This window comes from Rana temporaria, chromosome 5 (assembly GCF_905171775.1).
Source record: "Rana temporaria chromosome 5, aRanTem1.1, whole genome shotgun sequence".
Taxonomy (NCBI): Eukaryota; Metazoa; Chordata; class Amphibia; order Anura; family Ranidae; genus Rana; species Rana temporaria.
This window is the reverse complement of record NC_053493.1, coordinates 84219918-84236537: the sequence shown is the minus strand read 5'-3', so window position 1 is coordinate 84236537 and position 16620 is coordinate 84219918. Positions and strand designations below refer to the sequence as shown.

Below are 16620 nucleotides of genomic sequence, written 5' to 3'. Positions count from 1 at the left end.
GCGTTAAGGGTTAACTCAGGCATAGTCACCCACCCTGCAAGGCAGGACAAAAAAAAAAAAAAAACCACTGGTCACCTCCTTGCTGCTATTGCAGAGCATGGGGGCCCCCGGTATTCACCACCCCACCCAGCTGCAGAGGGAGCTGAAAAACCTCAGGTGTGCTCTGATGTGCTGACTGTGATGTGTATTCACCTCATGGAAGATTCACAGCACTAAAACTAACAGCACTAAAACTGACCAGAGGCTGTGCCGAGTCATCTCAGGGAAGAATCACATCGTTACCAAGGAGATTTCCAAGATGGCCACCATCTGAGGTAAAAATTACCTCATAGAACACAGCAGCACTGACTGCTTTGTCTGTTACCTCAGAAAAGAATCACAGCGTTACCAAGGAGATTTCCAAGACGGCCGCTGTCTGAGGTAAAAATTACCTCATAGAACACAGCAGCACTGACTGCTTTGTCTGTTACCTCAGAAAAGAATCACAGCGTTACCAAGGAGATTTCCAAGACGGCCGCTGTCTGAGGTAAAAATTACCTCATAGAACACCGCAGCACACAGCAGCACCCCCCAGAGTAACAACACAGTCCCCCTAACAACACACGGGCCCCGGTGGTAACAAAGAAAACCCAAGAGGCCCCCCTTCACAGCCACTACCCAGTCAGGGGAAGGAGGGAGAGGAAGGGGAGAGAGGAAAGCAGGGCGGACCCTCAGTCGACCTCCCCAGGGAAACCACCAGCCAGACTACTTACCTGAGTAAGGGGCCACTACTTACCTGTCCTGCGACTACCCAGCTGGAGGTATCCCAGACAGAACCAACGTCCGTAAACGGCATGGCTGTCGGCCAGACACACTGTGACAAAGCCATAGAGACCGGTCATATGTGTGCCCTAGAACCAAAGTTCCCCGGCCGCCCCTGGAGCAATGGGGCCCGTCATGGACGTCCCAAAGCTGAGCTGAGGGCCGGCACACGCTCGAAGGCCGAACATGGGGGGACTACAAGAGTCGAGGACCCAGCCTGTCACCCAGTCGGCTGTTGATAGAAGAATCGCAGGATTCAAAAATGCAGAAACAAAATAATAAAAAAAGCGAGAAAAATCGCCAGAAAAAAACTCCAGAGTCCAGGAACTCCAGAGATAGCCTTGACCTCCTGTCGTTAGGCAGAAAACAAACTGAGGCTGCTAAAGCAGGGTGTGGGTTATGCCTGGGGGAGCCACGCCCCCTGGGAGGAGCAGCATTAAGGAAAGTTTTTAACACCTTAAGTGCTGTAGAATTCTGCCTAAATCTCCTGGTAGGAAGAAGCATAACCCTAAGGTCAATGAAGGCTGTGTCCGTCTATGAACGAAAGAGAAACACTGCATAGTTCCACACTACAAGCGCAGATCTCAGTGATCCCTAAAGAGGGCAAAGACCCGGCACAATGCGGTAGTTACCGCCCGATTTCCCTTCTTAATACAGACCTCAAGCTCCTCACCAAGATCATTGCCACTAGGTTACAACAACACCTACCACACTTGGTGCACCTGGACCAGGTGGGCTTTGTCCCGGGCAGAGAGGCTAGGGACAACACTATTAAAGTCCTAAACCTCATACACCTAGCAAACACCAACAAACTACCGTCGATTTTCCTGGGAACAGACGCCGAAAAGGCATTTGATAGGGTGAGATGGGAGTTTATGTTTGCCACCCTAAATCATATAGGGCTGGGGACTAAGATGGTAAATTGGATAACGGCAGCATACTCGGGACCGACGGCCAGGGTCAGAGCGAACGGTGTCCTCTCGAACACCTTTCAGATAACCAACGGTAAAAGGCAGGGCTGCCCGCTCTCGCCCCTCCTGTTCGCGTTATCCTTGGAGCCATTCCTTTGCCATATCAGAGCACGTTCGGATATATCGGGCATTGAGGCCGGCGGGAGGCAATACAAAATTTCCGCCTATGCGGATGACCTGATGTTTTCGCTAACAAACCCAACGATCTCCCTGCCTGCCTTGATGCGGGAATTTGAATTGTACGGACAGGTGTCAAACCTGAAAATTAATTTTAACAAATCGGAGGCGATGGGCATAGGAATTACCCAACCGATACTCGGTAATCTGCAAACACGCTTTCGCCTAAAATGGTCTGACTCATCCCTGAAATATCTTGGCACACACATCCCAGCGAACATCGCAGGTCTCTTTAGGCTTAACTTCCCACCTCTCCTTAGGACAGTCCAGGGGCTACTAGAGCAGTGGAACGGCGGACTCCACTCCTGGTTTGGACGCTGTAGCATACTTAAAATGTCAATCTTACCCAAGTTCCTTTACTTACTACAGGCCCTCCCGATTCAAATACCAGCAAGCTATTTTAAGCAGATACAGGCCGCCTTCATTAAATTTCTGTGGGCGGGGAAAAGACCTCGAATACGCAAACAGATACTGACAATGCCAAAACAACATGGGGGACTAGCTATGCCCGAAATCCGAACCTACTACCACGCAGTGCACCTGAGCAGACTACTAGATTGGTGCCGGCATAGGGAGACTAAGCTGTGGACACAACTAGAACAGGCGCAGAGTGTGGTCCCGCTCCAGAGAGCCCCATGGTGCCTGTCGGCACTGCCACCCACCCTCACAAGACACCCACTAATGGGCTGCACGATTAAAGCATGTGCACGCCTGCTGACGCTTCCCTCGCTCTCGTCCCGAGACTCGGCGTTGAGACCTATCTTAGGCAACCCTCGATTTGCCCCGGGCATGAGAGATAAACCCTTCCAAACCCTAAAAGATGCGGGCATGCATCAAGCATCCCACTTCGGAACACAGGGACGATGGAGGACAGTGGCGGAGCTCTCGGACCCGGGCGGAATGTATCGCCTAGACTTTATGAGGGCACTACAGCTTAGTCATTTCCTTACCAGTCTACCCCCTCCCGTAGACACAAGTCAGTCCCCTACGGAGTTTGAGGAACTTTGCACAGAGACAGGAACGCTGCCACATATGCTCTCCCTGACATATGGTATACTTATCACACCACCAGAGAACTTCCAACCCCCATGCTTTCTTAAGTGGGAACAGGAACTGGACTGCCACTTTACCACTGCTCAGAAACGGAACATATTAAGATTCACACACAAATCCTCCCTATGCACCAAGGCCCAAGAATTGAACTACAAGCTCCTTACATGCTGGTACAGGACACCGGCGCTGCTACACAGGTTCTTCCCTACAACACCAGATACGTGCTGGCGATGCCAGGAGGAGAGTGGCACTCTCCTACATGTCTTTTGGTCTTGCCCCAGGCTCAGGGACTTCTGGGGCGAGGTCCGAAGGATAATTCAACAATTCTCGGACCGAGAGGTTCCGGGAGACCCGGCCTACTTCCTTTTGCACGCTAACAACTCACCTGCACAAGTTTACAAGAACTCAGTTGTACGTCATCTGCTAGATGCAGCAAAATCCTGCATCCCTATCCTGTGGAAGTCCCCTCACCCGCCAACTGTGGCCATGTGGCTGCAGAGGGCGGACGAAATAGGTAGACTGGAAGACCTGATTTTGAGCAACCAAAATAGGCAAGAATTGTACACCAAAACTTGGCAACACTGGAACCTCTGGAAATACTCCAATGAAGGGCAACTTCTGAGGGGAGTGGACCTGACGCTTTGAGCGGCGGAGCAGTTTTCTGCCCCCGATGCGGACTGACTAGAGGGGCAAATATCGGAGCCTGATGGACTCCGTGCAGCCCCTGCACGAGACAACCCCTATACACAAATTGACGATACTTCCAGGTGAATGTGGGACTGAGCCCATGTCTGTGGGCCCTGCCACCTAACACCCCCCCCCCCTATCCCTCGATGCTTTCCCCTGCCTTCTCTCTCTCTCTCTCTCTCTCTCTCTCTCTCTCCTTTCTCTCTTCTTCTTTACCTTTTCTCTAATCTAGTTTTTCACTTCTTTTAAAAAAAAAAAAAACACAGGGATTGGCCCGGACGACCCGCGATGCCACAGTTGGTGCTGTTCATCCACACAGGACGCTCAAGACGAGAGACGCCCGTGTTCAACCCGACAAGGGACCTCCCCCGACTTTGAAACCCTGATCGGGGAAAGTGATATCAGTTGACCTCGAGGGGGTACTTTTAAAGGGAAGTCAAAACGCTATAGACTCGGGGACACGTGTGTTTTGTCTCTGTATGTTAACGTTCCTTTGCAAAATTATTGTTTTGTTTTATCGGACTGTACTAATCTAATGTTACTGTTGCGGCTCGTGCGTGAGCCAATTTCCCTGACATAAATAAAAAATTAAAAAAAAAAAAAAAAAGAAATATACCGAAATCCTTGTCCCCCATTTGTGTTCCTATTTTAATGACTTAAGGAGGGGTAATACTATTCCTGACCACGAAAACGTAGCGTATCTACATGTTATCCCAAAACCGGGCCGGGATCATGGAGATTGCGCTAACTATCGCCCAATCTCCTTGATCAATACGGATCTAAAAATATTGACGAAGGTGCTAGCAATCAGACTAAACACATTTCTTTCAAATTACATCCACCCTGACCAGGCAGGTTTTGTTCCCAACCGTCAGGCATCTGACCAGACTCGCAGAGTTGTAAACCTAATCTCGGCAATTCAGTCGGATTGGGATTGCAAGGGTCCCCGGCGGGGAATGCTGCTTTCGTTGGACATCCAAAAGGCGTTCGACTATCTCGTGGGAATACCTATTTGATGTATTGCGTCGTTTCGGCTTTGGCGAGCGCTTTCTGGTCCTCTTGCGAACGCTGTATCGTTCTCCCTCGGCACTATTGAGATTAAGGGGTTATTCATCCCCACCATTCGATATTAAAAGGGGAACAAGACAGGGCTGCCCGTTATCGCCGTTGCTATTTGTTTTAGCAATTGAGCCGTTGGCTATTGCGATCCGTACAAGCCCAGATGTCAAGGGTATCATGTGTGGAGATGACGAGCACAAGTGCTTGCTCTTTGCAGACGACCTTCTATTGACATTATCGTCACCTATTACTTCCCTCCCAAACCTATACGCGATTTTGCAACCGTTTTCGGAAATTTCAGAACTCAGAATTAATCACGATAAATCAAGGGCACTTAACATATCTTTGCCGAAATTGACTCAGGAGACTTTGGAGCGATCGCATAGGTTTAGGTGGGAACCGGTTGCTCTTCCTTACCTTGGTATAAACCTGACCTCATCTATTCAAACGCTGTATAGACAGAATTACCCGGCCCTATTCAAACGCCTATCAGACGACATGGCCAGATGGCAGATTCACCCCCCGTCGTGGTTCGGCAGACTACACTCTATAAAAATGAATGTATTACCTAGGGTTCTATATCTGTTTCGTACCTTACCTGTGTCGCTAATTCGATCTGACCTTCACCAATTCCAAAAGAAGGTGTTACAATTCATCTGGGGTGATAAGAGGCCTAGGGTGAATAGGGGAACCATGTTCACACCAAAACAAAGGGGAGGCTTGGGATTACCTGACCTAATGAAATATTATTATGCGGCCCAGTTGACCCAACTCACGAGGTACCATTCCCAAAAGCCGAACGCAATATGGATGACTATGGAATCCTATTCCTGTCGCCCGGATTTGATTTTGCATATTATGTGGCTTCCTATGAAGGATAGACCGATCATATTGTGTCCTACTCTGTCCTTTTCGTTGGAAATTTGGGACAGGCTCTCAAGGACTAGGAAGTTTAAATCCCCACACAACCCGTTAGCCCCCTTGTTAAAGAACAAGGATTTCACCCCGGGCCTCTCTCCAGTAGGGTTCCATTGGTGGACAAATAAAGGTCTTTTACGAATAGCCGATCTTTGCGATCATAAAGGGATATTGTCGGAGAGAACACTAGTGGAAAAATATCAAATGCCAGCGACAGAACATTTTAGATATAAGCAACTGCACCACTTTTTACAGACTGTTGCCCGTAACAGTGATCTAACCACTATGACTTCTATGGAATGTGTATGTAGGCAATATGATAAAGTTAGGGGCCATATTTCTGCTATTTACTCCATCCTATCATACTCCTTGAAAAAGCTGAGCTATATGCTCCAGTGGGAACAGGATTTGCAGGAGACATTTGAGATTGATGAATGGCACAAGCTGTCGGACTCAGCGTTTCAATCGATAATGAATACTTCCATTATAGAAGCTAATTACAAAGTATTACTGAGATGGTATATGGTCCCGGCTAGACTGGCCTCTTTCGTGCCGGGTGCCTCTCGGGAGTGCTTTAGAGGATGCGGACAGACGGGGACCACCTACCATGTGTGGTGGACCTGTCCTAGGGCCCGGAGGTTCTGGATCAGGGTGTACAATTTCATCTACTCCCTGACTCAGATCAATTTAGTTAAAGCTGCAAAACATGCGCTCCTGGGGGGTAAGATACCTGACGCTTCGGGATCCCAGAGAAGGTTGGTGGCATTCATATTCACCTCAGCGAAAATAACCATAGCAAAGAACTGGAAGTCAGCAGCCTTGCCATTTGATCAAATTAAACACAAATTATCCTGGCTGAATGAGCGGCTAACGGCAATCACGCAGGACAAGATGAAACAGTTCCATAAAGTCTGGGATCCATGGATCTCCTATATAACTGGAGACTCTGGGTCGAGTGGTTCTTAGGTTTACCAGGTGGACTATTTCTAAGGAGCGCGGAGCCCCAACTCCCCCCTTCCCCCCTCTTCTTTCTTATCTCTTCTTTTCTTTTACTGTCATTCCCCAATGGGAGTAAAACCCCTTGTTTTTTTTTGCTTTACTACCTCCTTTTTGCATATCTGAAGAAAAGGTTAATAGCGTCTTATTTGCCAGTTGTATGATGTGGTTTTCCATACGATACGGGGAATCGTAACCCCAAATAGGTATTGGCACTCAGTTATGTTGACTAGATTGTCAAATTTTTACTTATGGAAAGAAGTGACGCTGCTATTTACATCTTTGTTTGTGCAAGAAATTTAATAAACACTATTAAAACATAAAGAAAGAAACCACTGCCTGAGAAGATAAGCCTATCCTTTATCCTTTGCCAGCATTCTACAGAGAAGGACTGCTGCTCCGTGTGTAAGCAGTGGGTTCTCAGCAGATGTCAGACATTGTCCTGCAGTGTCAGCATTTGGAGAGTTAAGTGGGGGTACACATTATGAAAAACAAATAACAAAAAAGCAGAAGAAAAATTATGTATGAGCAACTCGTAAAGTGTGTACACAACTTTCAACATCTGCTTCAGACTTTCCAAAATGCACATTTCCGAAGGGAAAAACCCCCAAATTTTTCTCCTACGTGAACAGAACTAAGGATTTTTGTTTAATGTGTACAGTTTTCAGCATGATTTCAAAGACACAGATCAGTGCGATTTGGACCTCCCATTTCATTGTGGCTTGCAACTTCATCTGACAGACGTCAACGCAAGTTGCAATTTAATTGCAAAAAAGTAGTGCAGGAACCTTTTTTAAAGTCGCTGAAAGGTTCCATTGTTGGCAATGGGGTGTGACTTGCCATGTGATTTTGGTCTGCAGACTTGAAGACATCGGTTGTAGGTTCTTGTGTAAATGCTTAATATCGGCACAAATACTGGTATCGCTGCAATGCTAATTGAAAGAATTTCAAGCATGTGTGTATTGTGAATGGCACTCAAGACCTATTCTATGGAAGAACAGTTGCAGATGAATGAACAATAAAGGGTTTCCTGATCAATAGAATCCTACAGGTATTTTTAAATTGGACCCCTTCGTCACTCATATTTCCAGTGTTCTTGATTTGAGATTTGGGTGTAGGGAGTGATTGGAGGGTGTGCCAAACTTTTATAACTTTTATAACCCTCATCTTCAAAGCAGCTACAAAGCAGCTACATGATCATTAGCAAGATGGTGGAAATGAAAGGAAATTCCCTCTTTACCACTAGTCCCAAATATGTAATGGACATACAACATACAAATTAATGTTTACCAATGCCTATCTAACTTGGAAGAAATGTTGGCAACTATGGGGCCCATGGCTCCTTGATAGTAGATGGACCTCCCTAACCTTGAAAAAATGTGAAAACATTTCAGACATATCCCACTCAGTCACCCTAAAGACATAGCCCACTCAGTCACCCTAAAGCCCAACTTAAAGCGGAGTTCCACCCAAAAGTGGAACTTCCGCTTTAAGTACTCCTCGCCCCCTTACATGCTACATTTGGCATGTAATTTTTTTTGGGGGGGGGGGGGAGTGGGTTCTTTGTTTTGAAGGGGACTTCCTGTCCCACGTCTTTCTTCCGCCTAGTCGACTCCTCCTCTCCCCTAGGTGATCTCCTGGGACACATGACAGGTCCCAGAAGATCGCCTATCCACCCTGAGAGCCCAACACGACTCGCGCCCGGCCGTGAAGCCTAAAGCGGTCATGGCCGGGTGCCCACAGTTCCAATGGAGGCATCACGGAGAGGAGCGGGCCTCCGTCCGGCTGCATCGCTGGACCATGGGACAGGTGAGTGGCTGTTTATTAAAAGTCATCAGTTATACTTTTGTAGCTGCTGACTTTTAATAAACTAAAAACAGCCTGGAACTCTGCTTTAAAAAAAAAAATATAAAAATATTTCCCCATGCAGGTTAACTGCTCGTTTTGTCTATGGGTGAACACAAAACCTAAACTTGCCTGATCCTTCAATCCTCTAGAAAACAGCACTCCCCCCATGTCCATCGGTGGACTGTTCCTGATGTCTTCATGTTCAGAGCCGGTGTTCTGCCGAATAAGTTCCCCCCGGCAGATAAGGTCCCCCCTGTACTGCGCAGGCGCAGTACGAACTCAACTAAGCCTCCAAAAATAGCTGAAGATGTAATGCCGAGAGTCGGCTCTACACGGTGTCTGCGCACGGACTATGACACATGCCAGACACTCCCGATGCTAGTGCTACTCTGCAAGGGGCAGGGGTGATTTTAGCAATAAAGTACATGTCTTAGCGGGGCGTGTTAAAACAAATGAAGGGCGGGTTTTGCATGGTTGATGGTGGGGTTTTGCAATGTGCCCCGCTAAGACGTATACTTTATTGCTAGAATGCCCCCGCTCCTTGCAGAGTAGCACTAGCATCGGGAGCCAACTCTCTGCTCTACATCTTCGTCTATTTTCGGAGGCTCAGTTGAGTTCGTACTGCGCAAGCGCCGTGCCTGTGCAGTACAGGGGGGTGCTTATCAGCCGGTGGAACATTTTCGGCAGGACACAGGTCTACGTGCACAAGGACATCAGGAAAAGTCCACCACTAAACCATGGGGGACAGGAGCAGCAGGGACCGGTCTTGTACTGGGGGGGATCAGAGGATTTGGTGAGTATATCCCCGCTCTCCGATCCCCTAGACAAAAACGAGCAGTTAACCTATGCAGGAGTCACAGACCCACTGCATGGGAAAAAATAAATAAAAAATTTGCCCGGAGTTCAGCTTGAAGCACAAATCTCAATGGACCCATCTCTGATGGGGAGCACTGTAGAGTAAAAAAAAAAAAAAAGTTAGGGGTTGCATATGAGCTCCTCGCTGACATGTTTAAGCAGCCAGCCTCCAGGTCTCAATCGTTGGCCGCTGTCATGGGGCAGGCGGGGACGACATCACTCATGCGCATGCAATGGAGTTCAATCGTGTTTGGCAATGCTGAATTTTTACACTAAGCTGCACATGGATAGCTCACTGTACAAGAGCAGACAGGCAGGTAAGTAACTTTAATGCAGGTCTCTTCTCCATTAAAAATCCGGCCTGTTTATACTTTTTTATTTTAAGCATACATTTCCGAGATTCGATCCATCTATGGGTAGGCTGATTGTACCCAAGCTGATCTATCAATCAACTTGGGTACAAGCAGCATGTCAGGCTAATAGCATTTAATTAAGGCCAGCTCTCCTGGCAAGGACAGCCCCCCGTAGTTGCAGGAAAGAAAAACCGCATCATCTATGGCCTGTCTTACTTACCTTGGAAATTCAGAATGAAAATGTTATAAAAATAAAATGTATAAACAAAGGTAATGTTCTATAAAAGTTCAGCAAGGTCTACCTGCATTCCAAAGAGGCAGCCTATAATAAGAGAATTCCAGGTATGGCATTTTATACATAAATTACATTGCAACATAGTAACTATGCATATACCAGAATTATAGGTATGGTACCAGTCGAGATGAATGAACTCCTGCTCATGCAGGAGAGTGACTTATTCTGGCCTGGCCAATAAAAAAGGCTGAAGACCAGAACCCAAAGAAGATTGGCTGAACATGTCAGTGGCCGGTGAAGGCCGCATTGCTGGAGTGTAAATGAATAAAATTCCTCTTAAAGGTCTGCATGCATGAGATTTCCAACGGTATTAAGCAGAAACAGCAAAGTGCTTATGCAAATGCTCAGTTCAGCATTCATTCAATGGCGGAAACTGGTCAATTGCAGGAACAAGATACAGAATATTTTGTCATTGATCACACTACCTCCACCCATATCACTTGGGCATAGCTTTGAATTAATCTACATAAATTAACTCAATGAGAATCTGACAGTATATTGCAAGGCTGTTTTATCCTGACAGCCATATTTTAGTGGGCTATCACTCCTCTGGCTTAGCATTACACAATGAACATTTGGGAATGTCAGTAAGGAAAAAAACAAACCTACCGTATATACTCGAGTATAAGCCGAGGCACCCAATTTTACCACAAAAAAAAAAAAAAAAAAAAAATGGGGAAAAAAAAAATATTGACTTGAGTATAAGCCTAGGGTGGGAAAATGCAGCAGCGCGTGTCTGCCGCTGTATAATCCAGTCTGTTCGGCAGTCCATTATAAGAAAGCCCCGCCTCCTCCTCGTCCGTCCGTGATACAGGAGCACTGATACTATGCTGGAAAACTGTATCAGCGTTCCGCCTATCACAGACGAGGAGGAGGCGGGGCTGTCTTACAATGGACAGCCAAACAGACTGGATTACACAGCGGCAGACACAGGCTGTTTTACTAATGAAAGGTACGGCTGCATATGGATTACACAGCAGGAGACACATGCGGTGTTACTGCTGACTCGAGTATAAGCCGAGGGGGTCGTTTTTCAGCCTTAAAAAAATGGGCTGAAAAACTTGGCTTATACTCGAGTATATATGGCATTTCAGATTACATTCAAATAATTTCACATGACTATCTTTAATTCAATATAAAAGTTCAACATCTACTCACAAGTTTGGGAGTCAGGTGACCTCAAGATCTTTTTCGAATCATGCCAGACAGTCTTGCAGTCCTCTTGCAGCTTGTAATACCTTGACCTTTTCCATGATGCAGACTTGACTTTGGACAGTGGACTTCCCTTCAAAAGATACTTCAGATCCTCATCATCTTGTAAACCTGCACAGAGATGGCAAATGTTAACTGATGCCAAAAATTTGAACGAAATAAATAAAGATTTAAAAAAAAAAAAAAATATCCAAAACAGAGCAGGAAAAAAAAAAAAGAAGAAAAGTCCCACAAGGCCATGCATAATGCGATACTAAAGTTATTTGTAGGGACATTTAATATCCATGATATAACTAACCAACAGCTTCTAAGTGTGCATTACAGCTCCAAAAGCATCTCACTGGTAAGAGGAATAAAACCACTAGTCTTTGATGGCATTTGCGATCTGCAGCGGGTGGGTCAGTACAATCTAAATGACACCCCAAACGCAGGTCGCAAATGCAGTGTGTTTGCCTGTGTCGGATTCCACGGAACAAAAGTACCATTCAATGCAGTTACAGTGCGGTTCCAAAATCGTTGCACACACTAAATTTGTTGAAATTTTGCTCAAATCGCACCAAACGGAACCACATGCGAATTGAATGTGGTGTGGTTCCTGTGCGATTCACATGCTGAGCATAGTGTGGCCAAGTACCTTGCATAAGCCCAGCTATGAATGGCTTCATTAAGGTGTTCTTTATGTCAAGTGTTGGGAAGCAGATCACACACACACACACACACATACACACACACACACCATCTCTCATTTTTATACGTCCAATTTAGAAAAAGGCAGAAGTCATCTTTACAGGCACCAATCTTCTAATTTATAAATTTCTCCAGTCTAAAAAAAAAAAAAAGACTGCTTATTCTTCAAAAATAAGCTACTCCTATTATCTACCCATCGCCAGACTGTGGGAAGAGTCATAAATGAAAAAAAAAAATCTTGAAACAGCAATTCACTGTGTTGCTGGCGTGTTCAATTTGGTCATCGCTCTCACTCTCATACTGGTCACTGGAAGTTCAACATGGCACCTCATATCAAAGAACTCTGAGGATCTGAAAAAAATAATTATTGCTCTACATCAGTGGTTCTCAACCTGGGGGTCGGGACCCCCTTGGGGGTCGAATGACAATTTGCCAGGGGTCACCGAATCCTGGGCTTTTCCAGAAGCCTGCACCGCTCTCCCAGCCTTTTTGCGGTCACCCAGCAGGGCTGACCCTGGAACCTGTGGCTACCCAGCTGGGCTGTTCCTGGGGCCCGTGGCCGTCCACTCAGCCTCTTCACAGCTGCCCATTCAGCTAACGGCATTGGCTGGGGAACAGAAACTAGATGTCAGCTGACTGGTGAGGAATGTGAAATGGGAGGAGCTGGAGACCCTATCTCCTGATTTTGGCATAGGTGTCCCTGCTACGAGATACCACAAAGTCGGAGACACAGTAAGTAACACAACCTGTACTTATAGATTCCATTAAAAGTCCCCACTACAGTTCTCAGATCAGCAGATGACCTTGATCAAGAGCACCTAAGTCGGCTGATCAGAACTCCCCGCCAGCACTGCCACTCATCCCAACTCCCTGCCAGCACTGCCACTCATCCCAACTCCCTGCCAGCACTGCCACTCATCCCAACTCCCTGCCAGCACTGCCACTCATCCCATTGCCTTGCCTTGGGTGCGGACAACCCATGATACGAAAATAATTTTACTGTTAGGGGTCCCCACAACTTGGGAAATTTTATCAAGGGGTCACGGCAGTAGAAAGGTTGAGAACCACTGCTCTACATAAAGATGGTCTAGGCCAGGGGTCTCCAAACTACGGCCATTTATTTGTTCAGGAACTACAATTCCCATCATTCCAATCATGTCTGTGAAAGTCAGAGTTTTACAATGCCTCATGGTACGTGTAGTTCCGCAACAGCTGGAGTTTGAAGATCCCTAGTCTAGGCTATAGAAAGATTGTCAAGACCCTGAAACTGAGCTTCAGCATGGTGGCAAAGACCATATAGCGGTTTACCAGGACAGGTTCCACTCAGAACAGGCCTCGCCATGATCGACCAAAGAAGTTGAATGCACATGCTCAGCGTCATATCCATAGGTTGTCTTTGGGAAATAGACGTACGAGTGCTGCCAGCATTGCTGCAGAGTTTGAAGGGGTGGGGGGGGTCAGCCTGTCAGTGCTCAGACCATACGCCGCACACTGCATCAAAATTGGTCTGCATGGCTGTTGTCACAGAAGGGAGCCTCTTCTAAAGATGATGCACAAGAAAGCCTGCAAACAGTTTGCTGAAGACAAGCAGACTAAGGACATGAATTACTGGAAACATGTCCTGTGGTCTGATGAGACCAAGATAAAACCATTTGGTTCAGATGGTGTCAAGCCTGTGTGGTGGCAACCAGATCAGGAGTATGTCATGATCACTTAGTGCCCTTGTTCCTCATTCCAGCACCCGGGTGTTGCTTTTCCCCTGTCTGTGTTAACCTGCAAGATGAATGATCTGATCATTTACCCGTTATAAGCAAATCGAACACTCTATTCCTTGCTTGCGATAGAGACACAGTTATCTGAATTGTTCTCGATCAAGCCTCCTGTTTGTCTGTCTTGCTTGCTGTTGGATCTCCCTGTGAATGACCCGGATCGGCTATCAGACTATTCAATGAACTTAGCCTGCCTATTACCTGGACCGTCTTAGAACCACACTGTCTGTCTGCTACACTGCAAGTAGTCAGTTTGCTCTGCTCGCGTCTGCCCTAGTGTGGTAGCCAGGCACTATAGCATTGTGTACAAGTCTTGGGGGCAACCAAGTACAGGTAGGCCTGCTTGTCTTAAGGGCTGCTATAGGTGAAGCACACAGTAGCTAGCTATAGTGTGACCACCTGCATTGAGGTAGACGTGACCTTCGTGACAGAGTACAAAGAAAAAAAGTGTGTCTTGCCTACAGTCAAGCATGGAGGTGGGAGTGTCATGGTCTGGGGACGCAGGAGTGCTGCCGACAATGGGGAGTTACAGTTCATTGAGGGAACCATGAATGCCAACATGTACTGTGACATTCTGAAGCAGAGCACGATCCCCTCCCTTTGGAGACTGGACCACAGGGCAGTATTCAAACATGAAAAAGACCCCAAACACACCTCCAAGACAACCACTGCCTAGCTAAAGAAGCTTAGGGTAAAGATGATGAACTGGCCAAGCATGTCTTCGGACCTAAATCCTAATAAGCATCTGTGGGGAATCCTCAAAAACGGAAGTTGGAGGAGCGCAAGGTCTCTCCAGCTCTGTGATGTCATCATGGAGGAGTGGAAGAGGACTCCAGTGGCAACCTGTGCATCTCTGGTGAACTCCATGCCCAAGAGGGTTAAGGCAGTGCTGAAAAAGAATGGTGGCCACACAAAATATTGACACTTTGGGCCCAATTAGGACATTTTTACATAGGGGTGTGCTCACTTTTGTTGCCAGCGGTTTAGGCATTAATGGCTGTGTGTTGAGTTATTTTGAGGGGACAGCAAATTTACACTGTTATACAAGCTGTACACACCACTTTACATTGTAGCAAAGTGTAATTTCTTCAGTGTTGTCAGAAGAAAAGATATAATAAAATATTTACAAAAATGTGAGGGATGTACTCACTTTTATGAGTGAGTGAATATTATATATATATATATATATATATATATATATATATATATATATATATATATATATATATATATATATATATATATATATATATACATATATACACATACACACACACATACATACATACATACATACACACACACACACACACACACACAGCCCATTCACTCTTTAGATAATAAGCTACCAATGAATGCACAGCACTATTTTGTTGTAAATAATTAAAGTGCATGTAAAGCCAAACCCTTCTTTTTCTTTCTCTCAGTCTTGAATAGAGTAGGAGTGCTTAGGCTTATGCACACAGGTTTCAAAAACAGATGGACATACAGCATAAAACGGCCTGCATTTCTGTGGCTGGGTGTCTTAGGTGTTGCGGACAGCGGCCTGTACAAATAACAGGATGCGTTTGAATGCTGTTAAACACAGATCTTAGAACATACATGAGAACAGGTATGGATTTACACCCCTGGACACAGACATCTACATTCGGGAGTGTACATCTACGCATGTATATGCTTATATCTGCATTTACTAGTTTTTTTTAACAATCAGAATGTGCTTTTGTTGAACAAAGGCATGGTACAGAGTAAAAATATGGACAATATCAATAAGTATTATACACCGACAGTTTTAAAAGAGAGCAAAATACACATCAGGTGAACCGATAAACGAATAGTTCTAACACCATGGGTAAACCTCAACTAGAGAATAACCACCAATAAAAAGGAATGAAAATAAAACACCAATCCCATTGCCCAATCAAGACCCAATAGGAGACAATGAAAAGGTGAAGCAGCCACTCCAGTACTAAAAAGGCAAAAGCACAGGAAAGGAAGTGCCCAGACTAAGACATCCATGAGTGCCACACCTTGTCAAATTTCTTGGGGCAATTCCTGTTAATGTAGGTTAACTTATAAAGAGGAAGAGTAGCATTGTACCCCCCCCCCCCCATGAACCTATGGAGGGAGGGAAATGGCTTTCTATCCAAGACTAATTTCCTATTTGGCATAAAAGAAGAGGTATGCTAGCAGTAGTTTAGTACACCGCTCATCATCCTGAATTTCCAAGGAAGCCATCTCCGGTGAGACTGGAAGGGTCAGCTGGAGGCGACCATTAATGAGTTCCACCACCTCCTCCCAATTCCGAGCAATTCTTGTGCAGCTCCAGAACATGTGGCAGTATGTTCCCTCACCACTACACCTGGGGCATTACTGTGATCTATGGGGGTAAATCCTGCGCAGTCTTTGGTTGCTATAGACCCTATCCATCTTGGGGGATTCCAAACTCAGCAAGGCCAAGTACAGGGTCGACAGTGATTTATATAAGGATTCTTGAGCTAATAATTCTTCAGTGGGGTCCATAGATAAGTTTGTGGGCCGAGAACTGGGCAGGAGCAGCATGACGTAGTCGCATGTATCCAAAATACGTCCAACCAGGCAAATGAAATTTGGCCTTGAGATTCGGGAAGGGGTGCAAGGCCCCCGCCAAGAACACATCCAACAGTTTTAATGCCATACCGGGCCCACACCTGAGGTTCAGGAATAGAGCTGAACTGTAAAAATCTTGGGTTTCCCCACAGTGTGGTAAAAAGGTACCACCGATTGAGATGGCCAAACCCAGGGCTGTGGAGTCGGTAGATAAATGTTCCGACTCCTCAGTTTTATGTACTTCCGACTCCCCGACTCCGACTCCTCTGTATTAATATGCAAATGTATTTTATACATTCCTTGAGGGAAAGAAACGCAACCTACCACAGGACTACTGGCTGGGAAGCCAA

The 16620-nt window shown here is 46.1% G+C and overlaps 1 protein-coding gene across 2 annotated transcripts in view; it reads right to left on the bottom strand.

Moving 5' to 3' along the window:
* PLCD1 (phospholipase C delta 1) overlaps window positions 1-16620 on the bottom strand; it is a 239063-nt gene that overhangs the window by 148941 nt on the left and 73502 nt on the right. For both annotated transcript variants that reach the window (XM_040352793.1, XM_040352792.1), the window contains exon 2: window positions 11172-11336. In XM_040352793.1, coding sequence (XP_040208727.1) covers window positions 11172-11336 — 165 coding nt within the window. The remainder of the gene's footprint in view (window positions 1-11171; window positions 11337-16620) is intronic.